We start from the raw sequence: 27,029 nt of genomic DNA, 5'->3' as shown, positions 1-27,029 counted from the left end.
GTCTCTTGTTCTTCCAGCGCTTTCCGTAAACTTTGCTTGACCCTCCCCCATGCTTTAAGGTGTTTCCCGCTCCCTGTGGATTCCGTATCTTCGGCCAGCGCGAGTGTACACCTCCCCCATACCTCCGAATGGAGGATTTCTACTGGGCGCTCTATCACCCCAAGCTCCAGTAATCTTGCCAAAGCAAGTTGTAAATCTCTGGGCTTGCACTCAATCCCCCACTGTCTGTGAATTACACTTACGACCTTCGCGATTGCCTCCATGAGTCTCGCTGGTCCGGGGACGTCTCCCCCGCCGAGGGTCAGTTCCTTTGGCCTGCCCCGGCCGCTGCTCCTGTCCAGGCGAAAAATCCCGACTCCCGAGCGTTTTTCTTGTTCCCGGGCTTTCGGCACCAGAATGTTGCCTTCGATATGAGGCAATGGCGACCTGGTTTCAAAGAGTCAGCACGGCAGCTCGACGTCCTCGAGCTACTCGGTCCATTCACACGCTTACACCAATGTGGTGGACGGCAAGCCCCTGAAAAAATTCAATTAACAGCTCCATGGAAATATTTGGGGTGGAACATTTCTGACTCTCAAATAAGCCCACAAAAAATTACTCTTTCCACAAACATTTCTACTCTAAAAGATGCTCAACAGCTTTTGGGTGATTTACAATGGGTTCAGACCATTGTTGGAATTACAAATGAAGATCTTCACCCATTGTTGCCACTTTTAAAAGGTAATGCTGCTAATCAGTCCTGTCAATTATCTGATCAACAGTGAGAGTGTTTGTTAATGCTAAGTAACAAACTTCAGTCAAGTTGGGCCTCTCGACGACTTCCTGAGGTGCCTTTGTCTCTTTTAGTTGTTAATGCAGAAGACAGTCCTTTTGCAGTCGTCTGTCAATGGCAAAAGAAAAAGGGGGAGTATGACCCAGAAGGGGAAGTACATGCCCTTGACGCCATTGACAATGACAGCAAAAGAAAACAAAATAAGAAACAATCTAAAATTTCTGAATTTTTAATTTTAGAGTGTATTTTTCTGCCTGCCACACCACCTGTCAGTATTTACACTCGGACAGAAGCTATTGGTGCTGTCATTTGGAAAGGGCGGAACAGGATTGTAGAGATTTCTGGGACAGAACCTGCAGACATCAGTATACCTGTCCGAGCAGAGGACCTCGCAGGGCAGCTCCGACATGCGCGTCCATTGCAACAAGCATTGTTAGAGTATTCAGGTGTGATTCATTCTGAACAACCAAAAGGATCTCTGTGGAAAATCATCAAGAAAAATCTATGGATTGAGCGACCAAAATGTATGCCACAACCTGTGAAAGGTAGAACTGTATTTACTGATGCTGGAAAGGCCTCACACAAAGCAGTTTGTGTTTGGAAGGAAGGTAATGTTTGGAAATCTCAACACCTCCAAGGAAGTGTTGGAGATTCACTGCAGACTTTGGAACTGTCAGCAGTATGTTGGGCCATGTCTACCTGGCATCAAGAACCTTTGAATGTAGTATCTGATTCTCTTTATGTTGTTGGGGTTGCACAAAGAATTGAGGATGCTTTTGAGGATGCGTGTTGAGGGAAACAAAAAATGTAAAATTAGGGCAATTGTTTATGCAACTCAGAAGTGCAGTTAAATTTCGAACAGAACCTTATTGTGCTATTCACATTCAAAGTCATCAGTGGGATCAAGGTTTAGGAGAGGGAAATGCTCGTGCTGATGCACTTGTGAGCACAGTTCAGCACATGTCTCCCCAAGATCAGTTTGGTCAAGCAAGAAACAGTCATGACATATTTCATCACAATGCAAGAGCTTTGAAAAGACAGTCTGGACTTTCTCACGCTGAGGCAAAAGCTCGTGCTTGTCCACAATGTAGTAATCATGGGCCAGGCCTTGGTTTGGGTGTTAATCCTAAGGGTCTCAAAACGTTAGAGATTTGGCAAATGGATGTTACACATGTATCACCGTGGAGGCCCAACCAGGAACACAGACTGGGGACACAGATCTGGGTGCAACAACAGCAGCAGGGCAGAAGACCCTTTAATATGAACACTCAGCAAACCAGGAAAATTCATGGCAACATCTCACCCTTTTAAGTATATTAAAAAGAAAACAGAAAAAGAAAAATGAACAATTCTATGACAGGAAAAAAGAAAGAAAAAAAACCCTGTATAAAGTTCACCGACCTTCATTTAGGTGACGGTGTGAGGGCTACATGTTGGTCTGATTCTGCCTTTGCTACCCAGGGTTTCACCCTGAACCCCTTGCAATAACCTGCTCAAAATATCTCGAGCATAGTCTAACATAATTCAACCAACACCCTCATATTTTTAAATTTTTATAAGATACAAGGGAATATACGGTGCAAAAGGCAGGAGCATTCCAAGAAAAATCAATCACTCAATTCAAAATTCTGAACCCCAAAAGTTCTGTCCCAAAACCACAACCCCCAAACAATGTGCACTTTCCCCACAGAGGTCACAATGGCTACCATACATAAAACTGAACCATAGCAATTCCTCTGAGTCCATGATTAACAGTCCGCTGGCTCTCAGCATCACACTGCTTCAGTCTGTCCTTGTCCAGCAGCTCCACAGGATCCAAAGTCTCTATGGAGGCCATATAGGAAATGAGGGGATGCCAGTCCGTGTCCATGTCAATCAGATCTCAGAGGCTTCTGTGATGGGTGGCACTAGGGTGGCACAGGGTGCACAAGATTTCAGGATCAAACAGGATCAGTCCAATGCACCTGAGGCAGCTCAGCAGACTTTCAGCGGCCGCCTTCTTAGCATGGATCGCAGAACCTGAGGATAGAGAACTTAGAAAACACAAATTGAGCAATTGACTTTTTCTCAAAGAATGCATGCAACATAGGATGTGGACGTAGAAACCCACTGCAAGGTCCAAGGAAAACTGACCATAGCTATGTGGCAACATCAACACTTCCTACACTTGAGATGATGGCTGTACACCAGCCAGAGAATTTTGCTCTTGTTCTAGAGCTTGGGAAACTGTTTCGTCCCCCTGACGTCTTCGTCTTTTTCTTCGCCTCCGAGTTTTCGGGCTTGGCGTGGGCTCGGCATGACCCACTGCTTTGCAAGTTTCTGCAGTATGGTCTGGACCCCCACATTGTGCGCAGAAAAACAAGGGAGTCACTTTCTGTGCCTCCTTTTCCTGTTCTCCACTAGCCTGAATTTCTGCCTGTGTCTCATGTCCATCATTCTGCCTCTTTTCTGCCGGCTGTGAAGCAGCTGTTGGGGTAATCACCATAGAATCACAGGTGTTTAGAACTGCACAGGTCTGGACCATCTCCAGGACAGTAGAAGTCTCTGGAATGGTTTCCAGGAGCCTCTGGCAAGCAGAATTAGCATGGCTTCTTGCTAATTGCTCCAGCAATATCATTTTCAAAGTTCTATCCTTGACTCTCGTCTTTAAAAAATGCATCAGACGCGATATAAATTTATGAAAAGCTTCCTCTGGCTTCTGTGCTATGTCTAAGAAGTCTTCCTTTGGGGAGAAGGATAACTTGGTTTTTATCAATGCAGATATCCCTATGTATCTGCACGCATGTAAAACAGTGCGAGAAAGACCAGCTTGCACATCAGGGCAAGCATATTGACTCCTCCCCATAAGTAGGTCAGCTCCGACCCCAAACAAGGGATCATCTCGAGGCAGGTGGCTATTTTTGACAGCCATTTGTCCAGCTAGGAATTTCCAACTTCTCTCAAAGATAAAAACCTGTTGAGGTTCAAACATCACTGTTGCAAAACCTCTTATCTCATAAGGAAAGATCAGATTCTCATATTCTGCACTGATCCATTGAATTGCCTCAGTGAAGCTTGTATTATTTTCTGCCACGTCCCTTGATAAGGGAAACGGGACTGCCCATGATGGGTCATCATGGCTATGATGCTGTGGAACCAAAACCACAGGTCCCTGAACTGGCTCGGGCAAAGCTGCATCTTCAGGCAGCAGCTCCGTTATCTCAGCAGCCTGGTTTGGCTGGGATGCAAGACTAAAAACCTCATCCGATTTCATGACAGGAAAAGCGTGCCCATCAGACAACGCTTTTGCCCCGTTATCATCTCCCACAGCCGACCCGGCCCCGTAGGGGGGGCGGGCGGGGGACAGTGACTCGCTCAGACTCCTCTCTGAGCGGGGGGGGCGATTGTCGCGCTGGGCAGGGGGGCGTGGCCGACGGGCCACAGCCTTCAGCTCCTGCCCGGCCAGCCGATGGGTCGGTGGGCGGGGCCAGAGCTGGCGGCAGCTCTGCGGCTCCAGCGCTCGGCCCCGTCCCCTCTGAACGGAGGGGGCGCGCGGCGGTGCCGCGCGGCGGCGCGGGGGGGTCGCACGGCACGGGGGGCCCCGCAGCGGCGGGCAGCGTTGCGCCCAGCCCTCCCCCCGCGGCGCCGGACCGGCACCGGACGCGTGGGGCGGGGCGCGGCGCGGTGGGCGGCGGCGGCGACCCCGCGCACAGCATTTGGCGTGGCGGGGGGACAGGGCAAGGAGGGGCCGTCCCCGCCAGGCTCGCCTGCCGAATCCTGCGCGGAGCAGGTCGCGGCGGGGCGGGGCGGGCCGGGGAGGCGGTGGCAGGGGGCGGCGCCGGCAGCGCCGGGTGTGGAGCGCACGGCGGCCCCCCCGGCTCCCCGCAGGGGGCCCGAGGCGGCGCGGCTCCGCGCGGCAGCTGCAGGGCGGACCCCGCAGCGGTGGCGGGCAGCGGGGGGGTCGCCGCGGCACGGCGGCCCGGGGCGGCGCGGGCGATTCCCCGCGCTCGGCGTGGGACCCGATGCCGAGCGCTCCGCCCCCTCGGCACCCCAGCTCCCCGCCCGGCCAACCGCGCGGGGAGCGGACCGAAAAAAGCTTCCCAGCCCTTCCAAAAACCCCGCTGGGCGCGCCCAACCCCCGACATGGGGGTGGGGGTCTCCTGCATCGGCTCTAACCCTGCATCAGAGCAATCCTCGTCAGAAGCGACGGAGCTCGCAGGGGAGCTTCTGCTCTGTGTCGAAAACCCAGAATCAACTTCAAAGTCCTCCCCAGCCTCTTTTAGAAGTGGGAAGACTGTTCCCCAGGTCCCTAAGAGAGTGCTAGCTCTCATATTTCCGTTCAGAACAGATAAAAAAAGTTTTTCCCCCAGGGTTTTCCATGGGTCGATTGAGAGTGCTTTTTCAGCACTATAAAAAATTCCAAGTTTCTTTCCCCAGCTAAACAGTTCTCTCACGTGTTTCCTGGTCAAGTCAGCGTCACAGGACAACAAAAAGGAGTGGAGCAGTTCCATCATCAATCGTTCTTCTGAGAACATCGTGGGTTTCTTCTTTTTGCAGCTGTAGAAGGCAGATTTTTTTCTTTCTTCTTTTTTCTTTCCTCACTAGCTTGCAACTTGACCACGTATAGGCGCCAGTTATCACCGTGGAGGCCCAACCAGGAACACAGACTGGGGACACAGATCTGGGTGCAACAACAGCAGCAGGGCAGAAGACCCTTTAATATGAATGCTCAGCAAACCAGGAAAATTCATGGCAACACACATGTAGCAGAATTTGGAAGGTTGAAATATGTACATGTATCTGTAGACACGTATACAAAGATGGTATGGGCCACTGCTCAAGTAGGAGAAAAAGGTAAGCATGTATGTAAACATCTCACTGCCTGTTTCGCTGTTATGGGCGTGCCAGAAACTGTAAAAACAGATAATGGTCCTGCCTATATCAGTGAAACTGTCAATGTATTTATGAAACGATGGGGTGTGAAACGTATCACTGGTATTCCACATTCTCCCACTGGTCAGGCTGTCATTGAACGTACCCATCAAGTATTGAAAAGTTATTTGCAAAGGAAGAAGGGAGATAAAAAGGATTCTCATCAAAGACTTAATAAGGTTTTGTTCACAATTAATTTTTTATGTCTCACTGAAGGACGAGAAGAACCACCTGTTGTGATTCACCATTGGACTGTAAAAAGTGGAAGGCCACAGAGTCTTCCTGATTTGCTTGTGTGCTACCAGAGCCCTAAAACAAGTATCTGGGAAGGGCCTGCACCAGTTCTTTTTAATGGTAGAGGTTATATGTGTATTTCCACAGGTGAAGGTCCATTGTGGGTGCCCAGCAGATTTACAAGACCTGCATGGACAAAGAAAAAGGCAGATGACAGTAGAGACAATGACTGTGTCTTGCTGAACCAATTACATGATTGACTGATTTACTGAAGTGTTCGCATTCAGATTCTGAGGACACAACAGTCATATCCTTACTGGACAATTATTTGAGAACTTAACAATATCTGTAGAATTAAGAGTGTTTAATTTAGCTTGTCTTAATTGTTTTATGTTAGTTACTTTAATGCTGTAGTCATTGTTTTAAGCTTTGTTTTTGCTTTTGATGTGTTGATGCTTTTAGCAAGCAGACATTTAAGCAAGATTTGAAGAATTAGATGCCAGAAGACAGAGAAGAGAGTGTTTCAGCCTGCAGAAAATGAGTGATCAACAAAGTTTATGTTATTTTAGAATTAAGTCTGAGCACTCCCTTGTTAGAACGATTATATTGTTACTGTGGAGCGAGACAAACTGTATCCTCCACCAAACAGATGTGCACCAAAATATGTGGGTCACATGGGCAAACGAGACAGGTCAGAGTTCTTTTTGTTTATCCGTGACTTCTGCAGGAAACCCCTTCAGAACTTGTCTGATAGGGATTCTTAGAATAAATGTGTCAGAGTTCAAAGGTTATAGCATGGGACAATGTAAGAAAGAAATGTCAGATGCTCGTTGCATGGCTGAACTTATTTCTAAATTAACAAAGCCATTGCTGTGGGACCCACAGGAATTAGATTTATTAGGGTCTCAGCCCATTGGCAATTCTTCAAAAAATTGGACACAAACATGTTTTGGATTCGATGGATCTACATCTACAAATGTGCAATTTAAAAACCTACAAAGATGGTCAAGATGGACAAATGTGACTTCTGTGTCACCATGGTACACATGTAATGGTATAAATAGCTATTGTGGGAGTAACACCACCTCAAAATAAGTTCAAAGTTTTAGTTGTTTTGGCATGCAAAATATCAAAAATCAAATGAAACTTTGGAACAATGACACCCCAAAAGCTCTTCCTCCAAATGTGTTTTTAATTTGTGAGGACCGTGCCTGGCAAGGAATCCCCTCGAATGTGTTTGGAGGTCCATGCTACTTGAGAAAACTAACTTTATTAGCTCCATCTATGAGACAATGGCTTGATATGATCATGGCAGATCACGAGCAAAGACAGAGACGATCGTTAGGATTGCCACCAAAATGTAATGACAAAGTTGTACTGACGAGTGTGACAGCAAGAGTTTAATTAGCCATTTTTACACCAGGTGCAGCTGCTGGAGATGCCTTGAAAAATTTAGCACGTTTAGCTTGTTGGGCTGAAAAGCAAGCAAATGCAACTACCATGGTAATAGAAGAATTGCTAATAGATCAAAATAGTTTAAGGCATGCACTTTTGCAAAACAGAGCAGCAATTGATTTTTTGTTGGTGGCACAGGGACATGGATGTGAGGAATGTGTTGTATGAATTTAAGTGATCACAGTGAATCTATACACAAGAAATTACAATACTTGCGAAAGCATGTTCAGAGTATTCAACAAGAGCAAGGCTTGTTTGGCAATTGTCTGACAAATTGCTTTGGTAACATTCCTAATTGGCTGAAAGAATTAATCATAGAAGGTTTACGATTTTGTGGATACTTTTTAGTATTTGTTCTTGTTGGATGCCTGGCACTCTCTTGTGTGAAAAAAGGTTTGCAGAAGGTAATGAATCAAGCATGGATTGTTCAAAAGGAAAAAGGGGGAATTATAGAAGACTTTTTAGAAGAGTGAGGTCATGAATTATTGATAGGGGGTTTGAACAATCCCTGCTACCAGGGAACAGTATGAGAGTCTGTACTGTTCCTGTGCTGGTCTTGGGCCTTGAATTAGTAAGAAAGTAGCAACTGTAATAATTTAGTGTGCCTTTGCATGGATGCTTCCTCACGGATGCTGAATATGTGTAACAACTTACTAGGCCTTCTCATGGATGTAGAAAACAGAATGCTATTCATAAGGTAGAACAAAAGGTAAACTAGATGCCAAATAACGTGGACCAATGAACAATCATTTAATGTATATGTATATGTACTTTTAGCCAATCACCAACTGTTTAGCTGTACTTGCTTTTCTCTCTGTAACCTGATAAAAGGAGTATACCAGGAATAAACAGCAGAGATCAAAGCTAATCATATTGATGCCTGTTTGAAAGGATGCTCTGCTCCTTTCTCGCAACAGGGGCACTGTTGCCATGAGGTTTTTTCCTGTATGTCAAGTGCTCATATTGAAAGAGAATGTGCAGCTTCTCTCACGCTTGTTAATGTAAACACTGGCTATGTTTAGCTAACTGTCTCCCATTGTTTACATATTTCTAGATGGGAGGAGAAAGGTGATGGACAGTTTGACCAGTGGTGATTAGGAGGTGGGAAATGTCCTCCAATGGATGGACATTATAGAAGATGTATATAAGTTACTTTGTAAATAAACTGCAGGGGTTCCTGCCTCCTGCTTGGACCTGCTCACAGCCCAGAAAATGTCTCCTGAGTCCCTCTCTTATCGTCAGGATCAGCTGCAGCAGGGGCACTGCACAGCTTCAGCGCGGGCTGACGAGGAAGGCAATCTTCCCATGGAGTGCAGGATTTCGGGGTTCTGATTGCCGCTCCTGCACTGGGCTGCCAGCGCACAAAGCCTCCTCGAGCACCGGTGCCTCCTCCCCAGGCTTCCTGCAGTGCCTTTGCTGACTGGGTGCAGTCAGCCAGGCTGGAGGCAGGCTCAGCTGGTGTTACAAAGCAATCCTGTCCAAAAGAAAGAAAAAAGACAAAGGCCAAAGCAGAAAGGAAGTATTAGTTCCCAGGCTGAGTTCCTCACAGGTGGAGGCAGGATTCCTCTGGTTCCCAGAAGGATGCAGAAACAGGACACAGGGACACTATGTGCCCCTTCACCTGCATCTCCAGGACCTTGCTATTGCAGGCCAAAGTAGCACAAATTGTCTTCAGCCTTTTATCCAGGTGTCTTCGGCTTGTTGGGATTTTTCCTGTGACAACAGCCAGGGAATGCTGCTTGCTGTCAAAGGGCTTTGTTCCTTCCAGGAAGCTCTGAAGACTCACTTGGGTTCCTCCTTTCTAAAACATGGCCTGGTTAATTGCCAAAAAAATGAGCAGTGTAAGCCATTCCTCGGCACATGCCAATCCCTCCAAGACATTCTGATTCCAGTGGGGTTCAGGCCCAAGGGTTGTTCTCAAGAGCACAAAAGTTCTGGGTTTCAGCAGCAAGACAAATGCAGGCAGCTTGGCAGGCCTCTGCCATCTCAAGCACTCACTTGCCTTCCAAATTCCTCTGCTTCCTCTAGCCATGGGCGTAAGTCCTGTTCTTGACCTGCTGTCTTCTCCTGTTCCCCGTGAGACTGGCACCTGTCTGCTCCTTCCCGTGGCATGTTGTGGGGAGGTCTAGAATGAAATGACAGAGGAGAATTTCACAGAACCTGCACTTGGTATCGTTTGCCCCGTTTGGTGCTTGCAACTATCTGCAGCAGACATGGACTTTGCAGTTGTGTGAGCTATGTGCTCCAGAAAAGACAAGACTAAGTTAGCTCAGGAAAACCAGGATCAATTCACTCAGCTCCTGCAAGCCAGAAATGAGAGTGCAGCAAATGACTGAAAAATGCAGTGCTATGCAGCACGTCGTATCCACCATGGGCAGGATAGATTTCCAACCCACAGGCATGGAGGAATCTGACTTTGCAGGTTTCCCCCAAGCCAAAGGCAGTGGGTTTTGGCAAAGGCACTGGGACCTTAGTGTTGGACAGAGAACATTTTCAAGAGAAGGGCTGACTTGGGAGCTGATGGAAGCAGAGAGAATGGACAAATGTGCCCATGGATGCATCCACACTGTGAAGGTCTCTCCAAGGGCAGTCCCTACCATGGACAGAACATGGGCACTGCTCCCTGCAGAGGACATGTTCCTGCCATATTGACCACACAAACGCTGTTCAGTGTCATACAAACACATATGGGTGGTTTGTTGCTCAGCTTTTTTTCCCCACTAAGGTATCCTTCTTCCTTCAGCATGCCTTACGCTGTGCTAGTTGGTGTTAGCCATGCAGTGAATGGGTAGGAATAACAGGCATTCCAATTTAGGGAACTTTCCATTATTAAAGCACAGTTTCCCCTTGAGAATTTAAGCAAGTGTTCTTGAATTTAGTCAGAAGCAGTGGTGGCCAAAGGGCACGTTTTCTTGGGTTTCCTCACATCCCGGTTCTTTTTCAGTGTTCAGCTTGGTATACAGGGGGTATGGGCTCGGTGTCTGTTTTGTGTTACTTTTGATCCTCTGTCACCGCGAGCCTAGCTAGATAAGGACACTCAGGAGACAGAGGTCTGGGTTCAAACAGAGCAGCAGGCAGGAGAGCCCACCCTTAGTTTATTCTTCCTATTACATACCTCTCACAAGGTGACCATGGATTGGAGGGTGGTTATTCCACCTCTCACCCACATTGGTCAAGGAGGCTGTCATTCAACCTCCCCTTCTCTTGGAGAAGGAATCCATAACAAGGGCGGTATTTACAAAACACGATCTTGTGTTTACATTTACGAGTGTGAGAAGCTGCACACTTCTACTTTAATATGTACGCTCAGCAAATTAGGAAATCTCAGGGCAACAATCCTCTGAGCTATGGGTGACGGACTGCAAGGGGGTTTTGTGCTCCTTTGGGACAGAGGAGAACTTTCTGGGCTTTCTTTTGCATCAGAGGAGGTTTGGTTGCTATGCATAAATTCACAGAGCAACCCCTAGAAGCTGCTATTGTGATGTCAGTGGAGGGCTGCCACATCACAGTGCTGTCAAGAGGACATTGCCCTGGTGCACACAAGGCGTCAGCGCCCAGAGCAGCTCTTGGCGTGCTCGTTGCAGGAGGATTGCCTTGACGGAGCTGTTCTCAGGCAACAGTTTGTGCCCTGACAAGGGAGTCTGTTTCTTTTACCTGCTGTTGCACAAGTGTGTGGACTTGTGTAGGCATTGTTTTTTTTTTTCCCCTGCGGTTGTAGGGTGTACGGACATGTGCCGGTGTCCTTTTTTATTTTCGTTGTTTTTTGAACAGTCTGGGGACTTGGGAAGGTGTCTTTTGTTTTCACCTCTTTCTTGGACAGTCCGTGGATTACAACGGGTGTCCTTTTGTGTCCCTTTTTCCTTGCACAGTCCGTGGACTCAAGCAAGTGTCTTTTTTCCCTCCTTTTTCCTTGCGCAGTGAAAGCTGGGAACAGTTAAAGATCGGGGACTAGAATAACGTGCGTCCACACCAATATGGTTCTAAGCACGTAATTCGCTTTATTTTGTGAGATGGCCGGTTAAGTACAGAGCGAATAGTTTACAGTAGCAGGTGCATTGTGATAGGCGGTGAACATACAGAAGTATGTAAGCTATTGCAGTTTAAGGTAGCCACCGTGTCATCCCAGTAACAGTTCTATGTTAGTGACACTACCACCTTAAGACATCCTTAGTAGTAGATAAGTTTATCTGTCAGTACGTATGCTGAACGTACTGAGGCCTGCTAGACCAGGCCTGAGGCCTGGTCTGAGGCCTAGTTTGAGGCCCAGGTGTGGATAGCTCTACCTTATGATACAAGCTATCCTCCTACACATCCCCCCTTTTTTCTTTAGAGCTATCCAAACTGGGTCTGTGACACGGTTGGCTGCTTCTACATATACTGTTATGAGCAAAGCACTACTTGAGTTACCCAAGAAAAACCTAAAGATCTTAGCTGCTAAAAGCAAAAAGATGAGAGCACACTATATTCAGTCCTTGCTCTTCATTCATACGCAGGTTCTAGATTAAAGTTTCAAATCATCTGCTGTCTCCTCTTCTTCTGCACTGCTTGATGATGTTTCACAGCTGAAGACTTCTCTGCTGTCACTGAGCAGCCAGGGTTACTTCTGTCAACGCAGCTGCAGTGCTGTGTCTGTGTTGCTGTCTTCTCATCTGGTTCAGCTTTCGTTAGTATCTCATCGAGTCTACAGCTAGCAGAAAAGAAACTAAGACAGACCTGGTGTGCGAATTGGCATTCTCAGAGACAAGAGAATAGAATAGGAATTTTGCTTACTAATGAAAGTGATAAGCGATTATCAAACTATTTCTGCTATCACCCCAGAGACTGCAAACTGCTGAAACGCTTTTCTTTAGTGAACCTTGACATCTCCTCCCGGGTAAAGATGACAATCTTCACTCCAAGCTGATTCAGCTGTCATTCTGATCGGATCAAATTGTCAAGTTAAGATAACTTGCATATTATTTTTTGGAGCAGAAACCTCTGGGCTTCGTTAACAAACACCATCCGTCCAAGTTAGAGTTAGAGTTTGGCCAGAACTCAAACTCTAAAATGGAGTGATGTTTTTAGCATATCTTTTAAAGACAATTTCTAACAACAATAAACATAAAATGCCTAAAATACAACAAACTGTCATAATATCATTACATAAAAGAGACATTTAAAAGTTAAGATAAAAAATTGTTCCGATCACTCGGGAACTCGTCTTTTCTGGAACTCTTCTTGAAGACAGTTGAGTACCAATTGGAGCAATCACAGGATCAACACCTGATGAAAAAGCCATCAATGATGCTTCAGGTACCTCTCTCCAAGACCTTCTGAAAAACACTTAAAGATTTAACAAACTGAAATGCAATGTCTCGACTCACACAAGAGGTACCAAAATAAGCCTAAAATCTCATTTCAATCGAAATGCGTAACACAGTTAAAAGAATCAAATGAAGCTTCAAAAGGAGATGCTAAAACATTGCATAAAACATACAAAATTGATTACAAAAGAGACAAGCTATATACTTAACATGACACTTAAGAAAAATTTCTGACTTGCACCTAATAATACAACCATATCTGTTAACAACATTCATGAAATATTTAGATGGCTAAAAAGATAAATAGAATCATTTAAAATGACAAGTACTTGTTAGAAAACCCTATCGACAAATAACACAACATAAAAACTTGAACATCAACTTACTAATGCTACCAATTTATATACTTAACATGTCATCGAATTATATTTTAAAACTCTTATCTTTTAAAACTCTCATACACTAGGACAACTCACAACTAACAATACAATCAAGGATCTAACAATTTGCATCGTTTTAAATCTTCATTTCAGTTAAACCTGTTTTTTCCCTCTTTCTCGCCTTTTTTTTTTTTTTTTTTTTTTTTTTTTTTTTTTTTTTTTTCTGGTTCTAAGCACAGTTATAACGTCAAACTTGTTTTCACTGGGCAAAACTGTTCATTTACTCATTGCCCTAAGACCTTTCTCAAAGATTTCTTGACCCTACTGCTACTGCTGGCAGGATTATCAGTGAATTTCTGCTGCCCTGGCATCCTCCTGCCCAGGAAGATTGCTGGCTCTCTCAACTGCTTCTTGAATGTCAGGTAGTTCAAAATGCTGTGAATCATGTTTCCAAACGCTCTTATGTGGCTGACAAACGACAAACGTGGACTTTACAAGTACAATTTCAGCCTGTAGATTACTTAGCTGTTTCAGGAAACATTATTCTCAACTCACAGGCTGTGGTTGAAGCTGGGAAGATTTGCTATTTGGAGAACCTGGGAGAAGGTCACTCAGCTTGAGAGAATTTGTGCCACATGACTTTGCTCAGCAGAAGGCTGGGCTGTCATGGCCCTGAATTCAAATTACCTCTATTATAACTTATCTTGATCCTCTCAAAATTCACACTAACTGAAAAGTCTCACTGGCTAAAGTCCCTTACCCTTGTCCCATTCTGTCAGGCATGGGGACATCACGGCTCTCAGCTCTCTCACTAGTGCCATCACTGAACAAAACACACCACCACAGTCCTCAGGCTCTGAAACTCATCCCCTGAGGCACACTCCTGTGCGTCCCCATCGCTGCAGCACAGGACATGCTCGCCTGGGACTAAGCCAGCACAAACTCCCTGAAAAATGACCTGCTGGTCACCGCCCCAACCCGCTAAGGAGGGGTCATAAAAACAGATTCTCTCAGGCCATTCACTCCCCAGCCTCAGGAGTGACAAAGCACTAAAAGCTAATGTGCAAGACAGCCTTCTCTCATCTCTCTCCCTAGCACAGAAGACCAAACTCAAGAGCAGTAGCACAGCCTCTCTGCCCAAACAGATGTGCCAGGGGCTGGCTTCAGCCAGCTGCACCCACCTCTCTAGGCAGGATAACAGCGCTGAGAGTTCTGAGATGAGACTTTGTTCAGCTCTGAGAATCATTCTCAAAAACAACTACTAGAAGACCTAGCAGTGAAGCAGGGGACCACTCCAGCTGGAGATGTCAGCTAGAGCCCTCTCAGCACCACTTACTCAAATGCAGCTAGCATGGCACTAATAAGTATTTTCATGTAATTTTAAATCTAGTTTCCTTTTTCTCTTCTCTTTTTTTTTTTTTTTTTTTTTTTTTTTTTTTTTTTTTTTTGTTCTAACTAAACTTTACAAATTAAACAACTATACCTTTTACAAATTATAAAACACTCTTTAAATCAACTAACTCTTAAATCTAACATAAGTACGTCTCACCAAAAATCTACAACCTTCATTAACTTTATAAACTCTATATGTGTGGTAACTCACTAAAAAATCATTACTAATTAAACTCCTTAACATTTAAGTATAGACTTAAACTTAACTTAAACTTATCAGGGCCCAAATCCTAAAAACAAGCTTTAAAATTATATGTTTAACAATAATTAACTCAAACTCAAATTAATTCACACAAAAATTAATTTTAACAACATCAAAATGTAGAAACAACTCATCCTTACACAGAGTTAATAACTCTAGCTAAGAACTCATTTCTATTTCATTTTTTGCTCTATCTTTTTCATGATAGGATATATCTTTCTTTTTCATGTTGCATTTCTCACACAGCGATGGATTTTTTCACAACAGAGGGACAGATGACTATTTTCCCTTCTTTTTCTGGTGTTTTTCTTGCAATGTCCACTTGTTGCATGTTTTCACTGTCTCTGTTTAACAATCTTGAAAGCTTCCTGGGTAATAGCACGACATAGGGTCGAGTTACGATGCTTGCTTATCTTTAAAGACGATAGTGACAGCCTCTGCACTCAGCGAAAGGGGGGGGGGGGGGGTAAGAAGATTTCAGAGCCCAGTCCGTCGGCTAGTGCAGTTGATTGGCAGACTGCAGGGGCATAGGAGCCTCTAATTGAGCTGACGGTGTGCTGGCATTCTCATTAGTAGACATCTTGTTTATTATGTTTTTGAGCGGGACAGAGAGAAAAAAAAAAAAAAACACGGCTCAGCCAGGAACACTGCCGGTCGCTCCGCTGCTGCTGCCGCCCTGAGATCCGCCTCCTTGCTGCATCACTTGTGCCCTCCTTGTTCCGCCTTCGGCCCCTCTTGCCTTCTCATCTTTCGCACCGCCTCCGGGGTCTGGCAGCTGAGTAACTTCTTGTTTGTTTTCATTCGGCCCGAGAGGTGCAGGGAGCATTTCCTGCCTTTTCCCTGCACGGACAGCCAGAGACGAACAAAGGGAGGGCCAAAGCGAAGCTGCATTCTCACTCTCGAAATGCGTGGAATGCATGGAATCTCCACTGAAGCGTCTGGCTACCTTAGATTTTTCCTGTTGTTCCTTTTTCTTGGAGAGGGAAGCAGAGGGACAGGGAATCTGTTTTTCTCCGGCTAAAATCACGGTTTTGCTCTTTTCTGTGAATGTTTGCAAGGTATTTATTGCTTTTTCCCAAATTACACTTAACTCTGAACGTCTCTTTGCTCTTTTTCCGGGTAAAACTACAACGTCCCATAGCAATCTGCCTTTCTCTTTCCGTCCTGCTTCTCTGCAAAGAGATGCTGGCCGCTTTCGCTTTTGTTCTTTCTGAACCCATCGGACTAGTTGTTCCATATTAGTTCTTATCTTATCGCCCCTCTGGGAGGCACCGATGGCTACACGCTGAAAATCAGCAGGGTAATCTCTTGCCATCGTTTCTTTTTTAAAGTCTTTTAGACTCCTTCTGCGATCGCTGCTTACCTTCTTTCCGTCAGCAGTGGGAGGGGCACCGCGGACCTTCCAAACGAACCAGTCAGCAATCGCTCCCCGATCTGCCTTGCCAGCTCGGAACAGGTGTATGCAAGCACACAATCACTTTCCAAGCACAAGGACTTTCCTGCATCTAAGCAAAAACTCCGCATTCAAGCGACAAAAAACCTCATTTAAGAGAAAACAAAAACCTCATTTAAGAGAGAAAAAAAAAACCTCATTTAAGAGAAAAATAAAAACCCTCATTTAAGAGAAAACACTGTCCCAGGTTCAGGCGCCAGGTGAAAGCTGGGAACAGTTAAAGATCGGGGACTAGAATAACGTGCGTCCACACCAATATGGTTCTCAGCACGTAATTCGCTTTATTTTGTGAGATGGCCGGTTAAGTACAGAGCGAATAGTTTACAGTAGCAGGTGCATTGTGATAGGCGGTGAACATACAGAAGTATGTAAGCTATTGCAGTTTAAGGTAGCCACCGTGTCATCCCAGTAACAGTTCTATGTTAGTGACACTACCACCTTAAGACATCCTTAGTAGTAGATAAGTTTATCTGTCAGTACGTATGCTGAACGTACTGAGGCCTGCTAGACCAGGCCTGAGGCCTGGTCTGAGGCCTAGTTTGAGGCCCAGGTGTGGATAGCTCTACCTTATGATACAAGCTATCCTCCTACAGCGCAGTCTGGGGACTTGTGCAAGTGGGTTTTTTTTTCCGTTTTTGTTTTCTGACCCACGGACTGGAGCAGCCCTGCTGAAACGATGGAGTGAGTCCGTAGAGCAGTCAGCAGGGCTTTTTCATCAGTGTCATCCCGCAAATTTTTGAATGGTCTGAGACGTAAGTCGAAGTTTATCCCTTGGGGCAGCACATTGAGAGCAAAGTGCCATAAAGGTGCCATTGTGTTGGTAGAGCTTCTGCCAACAGCTTCGGCTAAAAAGAGGGTGTCTCTTGCCCAGCAGGCTGTGGACAACTTCCAAAATTCAGGCTAGGAGAGCTTTGCAGGTGTCCTTCTAAAAACTGTGCGGTTCTCTCCAGAACTGAGGGAAAGCAGCTTTTTTCTGTGCTCCATCCTTAAAGGATGCGCCTGTTGAACTGGACCCTCTCTGTGTGCTACAAGAGCCATTGGCTTTGGGCTGAAGGGCCGAGTGCCAAGCCGTCTGTGTGTGCGCCTGAAGCCCACAGCTGGGCTTGTGCTGTGTCTGAACAGAACTGCAAGCACTAAGAGGCATTTGGAGAAAGCTTTTGTGGGGAATTGTTCACAGCAACCACAAGGGACATGCTGCATGCAATTTACAAAAAGAAAATTAAAGCCCAGGAAAGAGAGGAGAAACAAGCCACTTTAGCTGTAGCGTGGACAATGAGCTACAATGTAGGCCCTGAGTGCTGAGGAACAATTTGCATTTTCCCGGCCAAATTTCTTAACAGAAACTTGGCCGGCAAGAGGTTGACACAGCCTAGGGTATTGGCCTGCAGTCTTGCTTGCTGTGCTAAAGAAGTGTTGCTCTGGGAGGGATGCTGTGAAAGGAAAATGCCCTCTGCTTGGGTGATCTTATTCTGTGGGCTTCCTCAGCACAGACAGTTTTGTAACATCACCTGGTTCATTTTCCCTTCCACCTGCAGGTCGCCTCAGAGGTGGAAGGAGTCAAGGCCGTGGTTCGGTGAGTGGGATGGGCACCCTTGACATTCCTGGTGTCTGAGGATTGTGGAGCAAGCTGTGGGCTTGGTCTGTTGTAGTTGAGTGCCAGCCTGGCAGGTTGAAAGGAAGCACGCGTCAATGTCTGCATGAGCACTACCAAAAGCATTCCATCAGTTTCCTCCTTTTCCGCTGAAGAGCTTTTAACTAATGAAAGTCAAGTTTTGCAGACAGGAGGCTGCACGTTGATTGTAGCCAGGCTGAAATATCTCCTTCGGAAGCATATGCAGTCCCATCCAAACATTAGTGTCATCAGCCCCCTTGAATTGAGTTTTAATGACTGAGGACCCCACTTGTATCCAAATCCATGACTTGTCCTTACCACAGCTGGGGATAGAGCTCAGGACAAAGAAGGTTCTAAACGCCAGGTTATTCTCTGTCCCTCACGCTGCTGTCTGTCTGCAGAGCACCACAGCACCAGCAGAACCTCCTCTGGCTCGCTCTCTTCCTCCAGAGGCTAAAGAGGAGGCAAAGGACAACTTACCTGCACGTGTTGTCAGTCCAGGGCCGGAGCATCTGGAACCAGTAAGTGGCAGCTTTGGTTGGTACAGTGCCAAGCTTTGGTGCAGCGCAGAGCTGCAGGTCTGTGATCAGGCAGCACTTGCCCTTTGTGGCTGAAGATGCTGAGGGCTGGAGTGCTGCCATGACCTGGCTCTTCAGCCCGTCCACTGACAGGTGGGAAACGGGATCTGAACTTCCACACGCAGGCATCATTTTCCTGGCATTGTGACAGGCACTGTGAACTTCCCTTGGTGTCAGATAAGCGGCAGCAGGATGTCCTTTAGTGCTACTGGTGTGAAAGTGAGCCCCTTTGTGCACAGTGTCTGTGCAGGCTCCTGTTGTCAGCGCACAGAGTGGTCCCAAGGCACAGTTCACAGCCTTGTGGGGTAGGGAGGAGGCACCGTTGCCTGCAGGGACCTGCCCCTCTCCCTGCCCTAGCTAGGCAGCCACAGTCACTGCTTCCAGGACAGCTTTAACCTTGACATGACCCAAGTTTGCTGAGAAGAATCCTGAGCAGCTGTGCATGGCAGAGACAAGGTCTGTCTCTGAAGGTCTGCAATGCAGTTCCTCTTGGCTGCTCTGTAAGGCCTGAAATCCTGAGGGGAAGCCAGTTGACCACAGGCAAGCAGGGAAATGTTCCTTGCTTCTCTTCAGACGCTTACAGAGCAAGCCAAGGCTTAGTCGCTTACCCACATCAACACCCCCACACACCAGCTTTTGTCTTCACGTGAGCTGTGTCTCTGCTTCTCAAAGCTCTCAGGAGCCAACATCCCTACTCCCTACTGTTTGTTTGTGCTTTTTCCCTGCCCATTCCTTGCAGGCCCCAGCAGGAGAGATTCTTGCCAGTCAGGACTGCTGGGCCCAGGCAGGAGAGGCGGAGCAGCAGGAGAGCATGGATAGAGTGTGCGAAGCCCGGGATTTCAGGTGTGTGCTAAGCTTTCTCACTATCTCTGGGCAGGGGTGGGCATTGCTGGGCTTTAGGAGTCCCCGTGTCAAAGAACAAATTGGCTTCTCATCATTTGACTTGCTCAGCACAGTCGGGGTAGGGCAGCCCGTGGGCAGGTCCGGCTGCTGAGCCAGCTAGAGCATTGCTGCCTCCTGGGACTGGCTCCTGGAACCTTGACAAAAAGCATTGAGAACTGGACCAGAGTAAAAGCAGGGGAGGTCCAGGCTGGGCTTGAGGGCAGCAAAGGCAATTGAACTGCAAAGGCAATCGTGCAGCAGAAGAAGCACCTCAGAGAGCTTGTGCAGATCCCAGCCCTGGAAATTTGGAAGCCCCAGCTGGATAGAGCCTTGAGCAGCCTGTCCAGATGCCATAGCTGACACCAAGTGCTTGGAGCTGAAGACTGGGCTAGAGGCTTCCTGGGGTCCCTGCCGGCCTAAACCATCTTGGGATCTCTTCATTATTGGATTGCAAATGTGTACCCATCTCCTCCTCAAGCTGTAGCTTGCAGGCTCTTTCCTTGTTCCCCTAGTAAAAGCAAGAGTAGTTGTGAGAGCACTCATCTGGACTTGCCAAGCGTGTCTTAGCCAAAGACAACTTTTACAAGTCCAGTATCAGTCCACTGTATCAGAGAGCAGCATAAGACCTAGCAGGCAGGAAGCTGTTAAGCTTTCTGGGAGTACCTGAGCTTTCTGGAAATGGCTTTTGGCTTCTGGAAGCTGGTTTTACTTTCTCATTGCTACAGACTCTTTCACCTGCACAAATGACAAAGAGACATGCTGGTCTAGGGAGGGCATTGCAGCATTCTCTTGAGGTGGAACTAGAGGGCTGTTGGAAGCCCCTGAGCCTGCCCTATGTGGGACATGGTATGAAGCTGTGGTTTTTGCAAGGAGACTGTGTTGCTATTAAAGGCTTATTTGTCTGTCCCTTGGCGTAGATGGGAGCAGTTGTCTGCCCTTGAGAGAAAGCACCACTCCTCACTAGCCTGGGCCTTTGAAACGTCAGCAGAGACAGCAGAGGAATTGCAGCCTCACAGGGATCTGCTGAAGGAAGAGGTTCCTCTGGCGGTGCCAAAGGTACGCTCACCTTATTCCTAGGCAGCACTTGTGGGAGAGGGGACTGCCGCCCTAGCAAAACCACCCCAAATGCTGCTGCTGGCAGCAAGCTAAGACCGAGACTGTGTTGTTGTTGTTGTTGTTCCTCTTGGAAAATGGTGCCCCCCTTGCTTCCAGGTTTGCCGCCCACAGGGGCCATCCCCCAGGGTTCTGGAGAGGCTGCTCCAGGAGTCCTCTCGCCAAGGGGACACGCTGTCCCAGGTGTGCAGAGAGGAAACGGTGCTGGCACAAGAGAAGGCTGCCCTGGAAGCCCAGCTGCCAGGCATGGAGCGGAAGCTACGAGGCCTTTCCAAGCAGCTGGTAGAGACCAGGTAAAGGCAGGGAGGAGAATCTGGATGAGGCATTATTGAAGGTCTGTAATTACAAAGGTGGTAAGTGTTCTATCAGGATTGATTGCCTCCTGTGTGCTCTCCGGATGTTTCTCTGACAGAGATGTGGAGAGACATGAGAAAAATGAAATAATGAGAAAAATACCTGAATGTTATTTTTCTGACAGCTCAAGCTCTCAAAGCTCTTCTTGGGAGCCTTTGCACATTCCTATGGCAAATGCAACTTGGCACTGAATTGAATACCAGGGAAACCATGCAGATGTTTGCTGAAATGGAAGTTTCTATCTGGTTTTGGTTTCTCCTTCAGTGCACGTGAACATCAATCTTTCCTTGCCAAGTAGTTTACATGGTATTTTCAGAATTCAATGCTCTTACATGTGATTGCTGTGAGTAGGGTGCTGACCCTTTGGTGAAGCTGGAGGGTCATGCTGAAAATCTTGAGAGTCTTCTGAGCTAACTCTGGTGAAGTATGGTGCAGGACCTAGAGCTGCTTACTAGCAGCAGCAGCAGGGAAAGGTCTTGTGAATCTTGACAGTGTCTGGGGATTCTTGTTGAGCACTGATGCTTGCGCCCTTGTCCACCCATCGCTGTAACCCGTCAAGGTGCCTTTGTCTGGTCCCACTTCCTTTTTAAAAAGTGCGCAGACATTTGTGCACTGCTGGCTTAGTTAGCCCTAAATCAAGGTAGCAAGTGCTCTTGTTCATGAACTTCCAGTAATTGAAATGGCAAGATATCTGTCCCTCCTCCCAAGCAGTTCTTGTTCAGATGAAAGCCTTGTTCTGGTTTCCTACTCATGCTGCCAGAAGCCGGAGTTTTCATGCATAGTTCAGTGCATTCCTTTAGTCCCTTTTACTTAGCATCTGGAAAACAAAGAACCTCTAGGTACACAATGAATAGCTTTAAACTTTGACGAGTCACCAAGGAACTCACTGTGTTCTGTTGCCCTGCTAAGTGACTTGGAAGTTCTTGATGAACTCAGGGCTGTGAGCAGAGGCTGGGCTTTTGCTCATTGGCCAAGACTTTGTGGGCACAGCCACCCATGTGGTGGATACGTCCCATGTGGGATACGTCACGCAACAGCAATTTGAGCTTTGGCTGCTGAGATCAAACTCAGCTGGGCTTTCTGTCCTGGGCAAGGTCATGAGGAAAGGCTACCCAATCACCTGGTGGCGCCTGCTTTGCTATTTTGAGTGGCAGAAATAGTCTTGCTGTATCTGAGTTTCCATGTAAGCCATTTTCCATCATCAGGTATAGGGATCTGAAGGTACATCTTACTGGAAAAAGTGCCCCTGGGCGCCAGGAACAATTTCTCTTCATCTTCACAACTTGTAGGTCAGTGAAGGAGAGCCTGCAAAGCAGCCTGCAGGCGGCTCAGCGGCGCATCTCGGAGCTGGAGATGGCCAGGAGCCGTCTGGAAGGCCAAGTTCGCACAGCCACGCAGGCCAAGGAGGTGATACTGGGTGAGAGCCTCGTGCGCTTTGTTTCTGGTGATTGCCCTGCCTAGAGCAATTGCTTTGTAGCCAGCTCTGTCTGCAGCGCTTCTGAGGAGTGAAGGAGCTGGGCGCAGGTCCCTTCTTGCCTGAGACTGAAAGGGCTTAAGGTCAGTAGAGTGCTCTGCTTGGGGAGTCTCTGACTTGCCCTTTGCCATCTTTGCAGAGGATGTGAGGGGCCTTGGTCGTGAACTGCAAGCTGTAAGATCTCTCAGCAAGCAGCAATGTGAAGAAATGGCCCAACAGCTCCGCAGGATGGAAGAGCAGTACATCAAGGCTCTCAGACTCTGGCAATCTGCTCAGGAAGAGGAAAAAAGGAAGCTCCAGGAAAACTTGGTAAGAAACAATACGCACCTGAAGTTTTCAGGCTAGCTGGGTGGGCAGGCTTAGCAGAAGAGCAGCCTGAGGATGGGACATGGCTGCAAGCATGTGCTGTAGGCTACACGTTGCTGGGCCAGGCAGCAGAGGGCTTCAAGGAATCATACCTGAAGGCCTGTGAAGACGCAGAGGATGGTGCTGGGACAGTAAATGCAGCTACAGCTTCAGGATGGGCATAAGTCAAGTTCCCCAGGAGGCTGGGTGGTCACCACCCAAGGCATGGCAGCAAAGGAGCAGGATCTTCCCCACAGCCTCGTGCCATGCAGCCGACTGCTGCTGACCTCGCTGCCAACTGCGGTCCCAGCAGCGGGGTTCCCTGCTTTCTGTCCTTCCACAGTGGACGCACATCTTCCCTTTGGGCTTGAAACATATGCCACAGGTCCCTGTTGCTGGCCTGTCTTGTGACTAGGGCGTTGGGGTGCTGGCCCCCTCCTTGTCCTGCAGTCCACCTGCAGCTTTTCCTTGATCAAAAGGCAGAGGAACTTTGAGAAGAGAGGCTCAGAAAATAGGCCGAAATGCTGAGGAGAGAGGGGCCAGGAAACAGGCAGCCATCAGAACAGGGAAGGAAGGTGGCATCTCCTTTCCTTTCACTTGCTGACCCTCCTGCGAAGTTTCTGGTTAAGACAGGAGTGCTGGAGGGCACAAAGACAGTACTGTGAACTCTTCAGGTCGGGGGTTGTGGAAGGGATGAGGCTTCCATTTTTTTCTTTGGAGAGCATAGCTGGGACTTCATCTGGATATGTCTCTTCCCCTCGGCAGGAGAGACAGCTGGAACAACAGCGTTTGGAGGCGCAGCAGCAGCTGGAGGAACAGGCAAACCTCGTGGCAGAGGTACAGGGGGAGCAGGAGAAAAGGCTGCTTGACATGAAGCAGGAAGCTGTCATCATAGAAGCAGAATAAGCAATCATACGAAACAGAGCCAGTCAAAAGGCAAAGAGTGTGAAAAGAGAGTTTGTGTGTTGTATTGGACTCCTGTGAGCTCCTTAATGGCTCTGCTTCTCTGCACAATGTCTGTCTGGGTGGGATTGTGTCTTAGCTAGGCCTTGGTAAACTCAAGAATGAGAACAGAATACTCTTGGAGAGCATGAGCACATCAATGTTGCTTGCCACACAAGTGGTGTGTGGGAAGTTTAACGCGGTCTTCTCTTCCTTTCTGTGCAGCTCCAGCATCAGAAGGCTGCTGTCTTAACCAGAATGCACCAGATGGAGAGAAAGCTAATCCGAAGCCAGCAGCAAGTCAAGCAGCTGAGGCTGGAGCTGAGTAAGGAGCGGGAGAATGGGCAGGTGAGCCTGACCAGCCAGGTAGCAGAGGGAAGGGCAGGAATGGCGCCATGGACTATAGATCTCAGGCGAGGGAAGGCAAGGACTACTGCAGGCACTGGATGCACAGAGGCAGGTGCTAGTAAGATTTTTCCTGACACAATATCAAGGACAAGCTACAGCAAGCTCAGAGGGAGATGAAGGCAATGGAGAAGAGACACAAAGAAGAAATGGAAAGGATGCGCAGGATCCAGCTGCAGTACAGGCTGTGTGAACAAAAGCAGGTGAGTGGAAGAGCAGTAGGCACTGCACTCATGCAACAAGGGGTCTCTCCTCTTCTCACCTTTCCCCTGCACAGCAGCAGGTAGATGGAGGCAATACTCTGTGTTCTCCACGGCAGCTGGTCACAAGGACTCTTACTGGGCCACTGAATCTCAGCGGCTGCCGTGGGCAGCAGGGCTAATGCTTTGGCCAGTGGGCCGGCAATGCTGTGAATGTATTTCTGCTGTCCACAAAGTGCTGGCTTTGTATTTTGAGAGGTCTGTTCAGGTGAACGTGGTGACCCACACAGATTCCGAACAAGTTGTCCCTGTCCATGGTGAATGCAGTGCTGAGAAGAGGGTGAAATTTCAAGTTGCTTTTTCCCTTTCACAGTCTCTACTATGGCTGGCTGTGCCAAGCTGTAGTCTCTGACTGCTTGTTTGGGTTGGATTTGAGGTGGAAGAGTTGACAGCTCAGCTTGCAGCCTTACACCAGTGTTGTTCCAAAGGGCTTCCCTTTGAAATGGGCTGTCTGGGGAATCTCTGCCAGCCACCTTTCTGACACAAATGAATTTCTTGTCCCAGATGGACACAGGCTCTGCAGCAGCGTCCTCCAAAGAAGGAGTCTCCCCTCTGCAGCCTGAAAACTCGAGCATGGACAGTTCATGCTGGTCAAGCCAGGAGAGAGAGAAGCAATGCCTGAAGATGCTGAGTACGTCCTGTGGATTTCCTGTGCAATGGAGCAGTGTGTTGTGTGTGTGCCTCAGCATCAGCTGTACCACATCTTCCTCCTCACCCCAGTGTCACATCGACATTCTGGACTCCCTACAGAAGCCATTGTTGTGCTTGGAGGCAGCCGGGGAGCTCGTGGGGCATTCCTTTTGCCTCTGAGGGCAGCTGGGAGTGGGTGGGCTTTGCCTGAGCTTCCCTGTGCGGGAAAGGCAAAAGCAGGGATTGTTTCCCAAACCACAGAAGGCTGTGACCTAGCAAATGACCCAGTGAACACAGTGTGTGTGCTAGTGTGGCCAAAGTGATCAGCACAGTTGGCTTCCTGGATTCCCTTTAGACTCCTGACTTGTCACTGGTCCTTGGAGACCAAATCCTTCTGAGAAGTTGATTGGCTGTGGGGCTGGTTTCATACTGGGGTTGTTTTTAGGACTGGTATTACTTCTACGATTCCTTCTTGGTTGTGATGAGAATTCTACAGTTTGGTTAACCCAACCTCCTTGAAAAGAACATCAGGTACATCTTGAAAAGTCACATCAATGTGGCACGGTCAGACAAAACTGCCCTGCAGGCAATTCTCAGGAGGAAGCCTGCAGCCCCTCTGCAGCACATTCCTCCAGTACGGGGCACTTTGTCACGGTTAATGCCCAGCCAGTGAATACTCTTGGAATACTAAGCATTGGCCTCAATACTCTAGGAAAGCACACCAAGGCCTTGGCGACTCTGCAGTAAAACTCAGCTGGTTCTTTTAACTGGCAAGGGCTGGCAGTGCAGGGCTGTCAGAGAATAACCGGTGAGGTAAAGAGAGCCTGCTTTACTCAGTGTCTGCCATCAACTCTTGGGACAGAGGGTGGATTGATCTACTCCTCCGTGGGTCTGAACTCTGAGACAACCATCTTCTGTCTCGAGTGGTGTCAACAAGCTTGTGATGGAGCTCGGTCTGGCTGTGGCTTCTTCACAGTGGTTGTCAGTGGCCATTCATGGGCTTTGCCAAGCTTTTAGTCATACCTGCCCTGCCGCTGACGGCTGATGTGTCTGCAGAGGCTGGAGCCTTCCTTAGCTGGGAGGTTTCAGCTGCCGCCGCGGTGCTGCAGCTTTGCCTGGACTCGTGAAAGGATCAGCACCTCCTTTGGGCAGCTGTGTGTGTCACGGCAGCGCCTGAGGAGCGGCGCTGTCCTTGTGACCCATCTCGGCCGTGCCCGTTTGGGAAGATGGGGCACGTGGGCCGTGTTCAGGAGGCCGAGCCCAGTGCTGGTGACTGCTGCCCCCCAGGCTGAAGACAAGGAGTTGTAGTTCTTCACTAAATGGGAATGGGCAAAGTCATCTTTGGAACTTAGGCTGCTCATAAAGGAAGAGAGTCCTAATTCTTACAGCCATTGTTCTTGGTGATGGCATGAGCTGCTGTTCTCTAAAACTGGCAAGGCATTCTTTAGGCAAACTGCTGAGAGGTAGAGAAGTGCCCTCCTCTCCTGGAATTCACTTTGCAATATTCTTTCTGCTCTGCAAAAAGCAGCTGTTGATAAAAATTCACCCCAGATCCCAGGGGGCATTTAAACTCTGCAAGTATGAAACCTTTTGTGGAATCTCACAAGAGAGTGTTTCTCCCCAAGAAAAGGAAGGGTCATGATTTTTCAGCCCTCCTTCCCTTTGTAGATTGCAATCACTTGCCTTGGTGCCTGTTCCTTTCTGATCTCTGTGTGCTCTGAAGGTTTCTCCCTGGGCTTAGTTTGCTCTCAAGGTAAACCTGCAAAGGAGTATGGAGAATCAGACTGTGTGCAGGCCGTGTGTGTTTCAGAGCTGCCTGGCTTGCTGGGGCTGCTGCTGTTGTTGTTCTTGTTGATGTCACTGTAAGGCAACCGACCATGAATTGCTCAGAGCCTCACAGAGTGGAGCTGAGTTTCAGAGCTCCTAGAAGTCAGTCTCTCTCTTTTGAAGTTTGCTTCTTGCATTTTGTTTCTTTCAGGGAGCATTGTGAGCATGGCAGATCCAGCAGAGAAATACACTGGCTGGCAACATATTGGCAGTGGGTGAGTGCAGCCACACTTCCTTCTACACAACTATGGGCCAGGTATTTTGGTGGTGCAGTATCAAGTGGGAAGTCAGGCAAGCTGCAAGCATCTTCAGAGCCCGGCTTTAGATTGTCCCTGTCTCAGTACTGATCACATGGCATCATCAAAGATAACTGGATGGTGCCAAAGTCTTGCCTGCTTTAGGGAGCAGCACCTGGAAGCCCTCCTGTCCCTCAAGCGTGTGGCAC

At 47.8% G+C, this 27,029-nt stretch overlaps 1 protein-coding gene across 2 annotated transcripts; it reads left to right on the top strand.

Annotated features, from left to right (window-relative positions):
* The first annotated feature begins 22,321 nt into the window (after positions 1 to 22,321).
* On the top strand, positions 22,322 to 26,851 carry LOC134564281 (moesin-like). Of its 2 annotated transcripts, XM_063423041.1 has the most exons (5): positions 22,322 to 22,484; positions 23,286 to 23,357; positions 23,688 to 23,810; positions 24,632 to 24,758; positions 26,736 to 26,851. In XM_063423041.1, the coding sequence occupies exons 1-5, from the start codon at positions 22,383 to 22,385 to the stop codon at positions 26,801 to 26,803; spliced, it is 492 nt and encodes a 163-aa protein (XP_063279111.1). In that variant the 5' UTR covers positions 22,322 to 22,382; the 3' UTR covers positions 26,804 to 26,851. The 2 variants fall into 2 exon arrangements, 1 of the variants encoding a protein (XP_063279111.1); XR_010083507.1 differs by lacking the exon at positions 26,736 to 26,851 and having other exon boundaries at positions 23,688 to 24,070; positions 24,632 to 24,730.
* The last annotated feature ends 178 nt before the right edge of the window (positions 26,852 to 27,029 follow it).

This window comes from Prinia subflava, chromosome Z, assembly GCF_021018805.1.
Source record: "Prinia subflava isolate CZ2003 ecotype Zambia chromosome Z, Cam_Psub_1.2, whole genome shotgun sequence".
Lineage (NCBI taxonomy): Eukaryota > Metazoa > Chordata > Aves > Passeriformes > Cisticolidae > Prinia > Prinia subflava.
The sequence above is the reverse complement of the archived record's forward strand: the minus strand, read 5'-3'. Positions and strand labels throughout refer to the sequence as shown.

What these genes read in the sequence shown, in the direction of transcription:
- LOC134564281 (XM_063423041.1), top strand. Translation starts at nt 22,383, where the DNA reads ATGGCCCAACAGCTCCGCAGGATGGAAGAGCAGTACATCAAGGCTCTC. An exon ending in GGAAGCTCCAGGAAAACTTG is followed by an intron (nt 22,485 to 23,285) that starts GTAAGAAACAAT and finishes TCCCCTCGGCAG; the next exon opens with GAGAGACAGCTGGAACAACA. An exon ending in AGGAGCGGGAGAATGGGCAG is followed by an intron (nt 23,811 to 24,631) that starts GTGAGCCTGACC and finishes TTCTTGTCCCAG; the next exon opens with ATGGACACAGGCTCTGCAGC.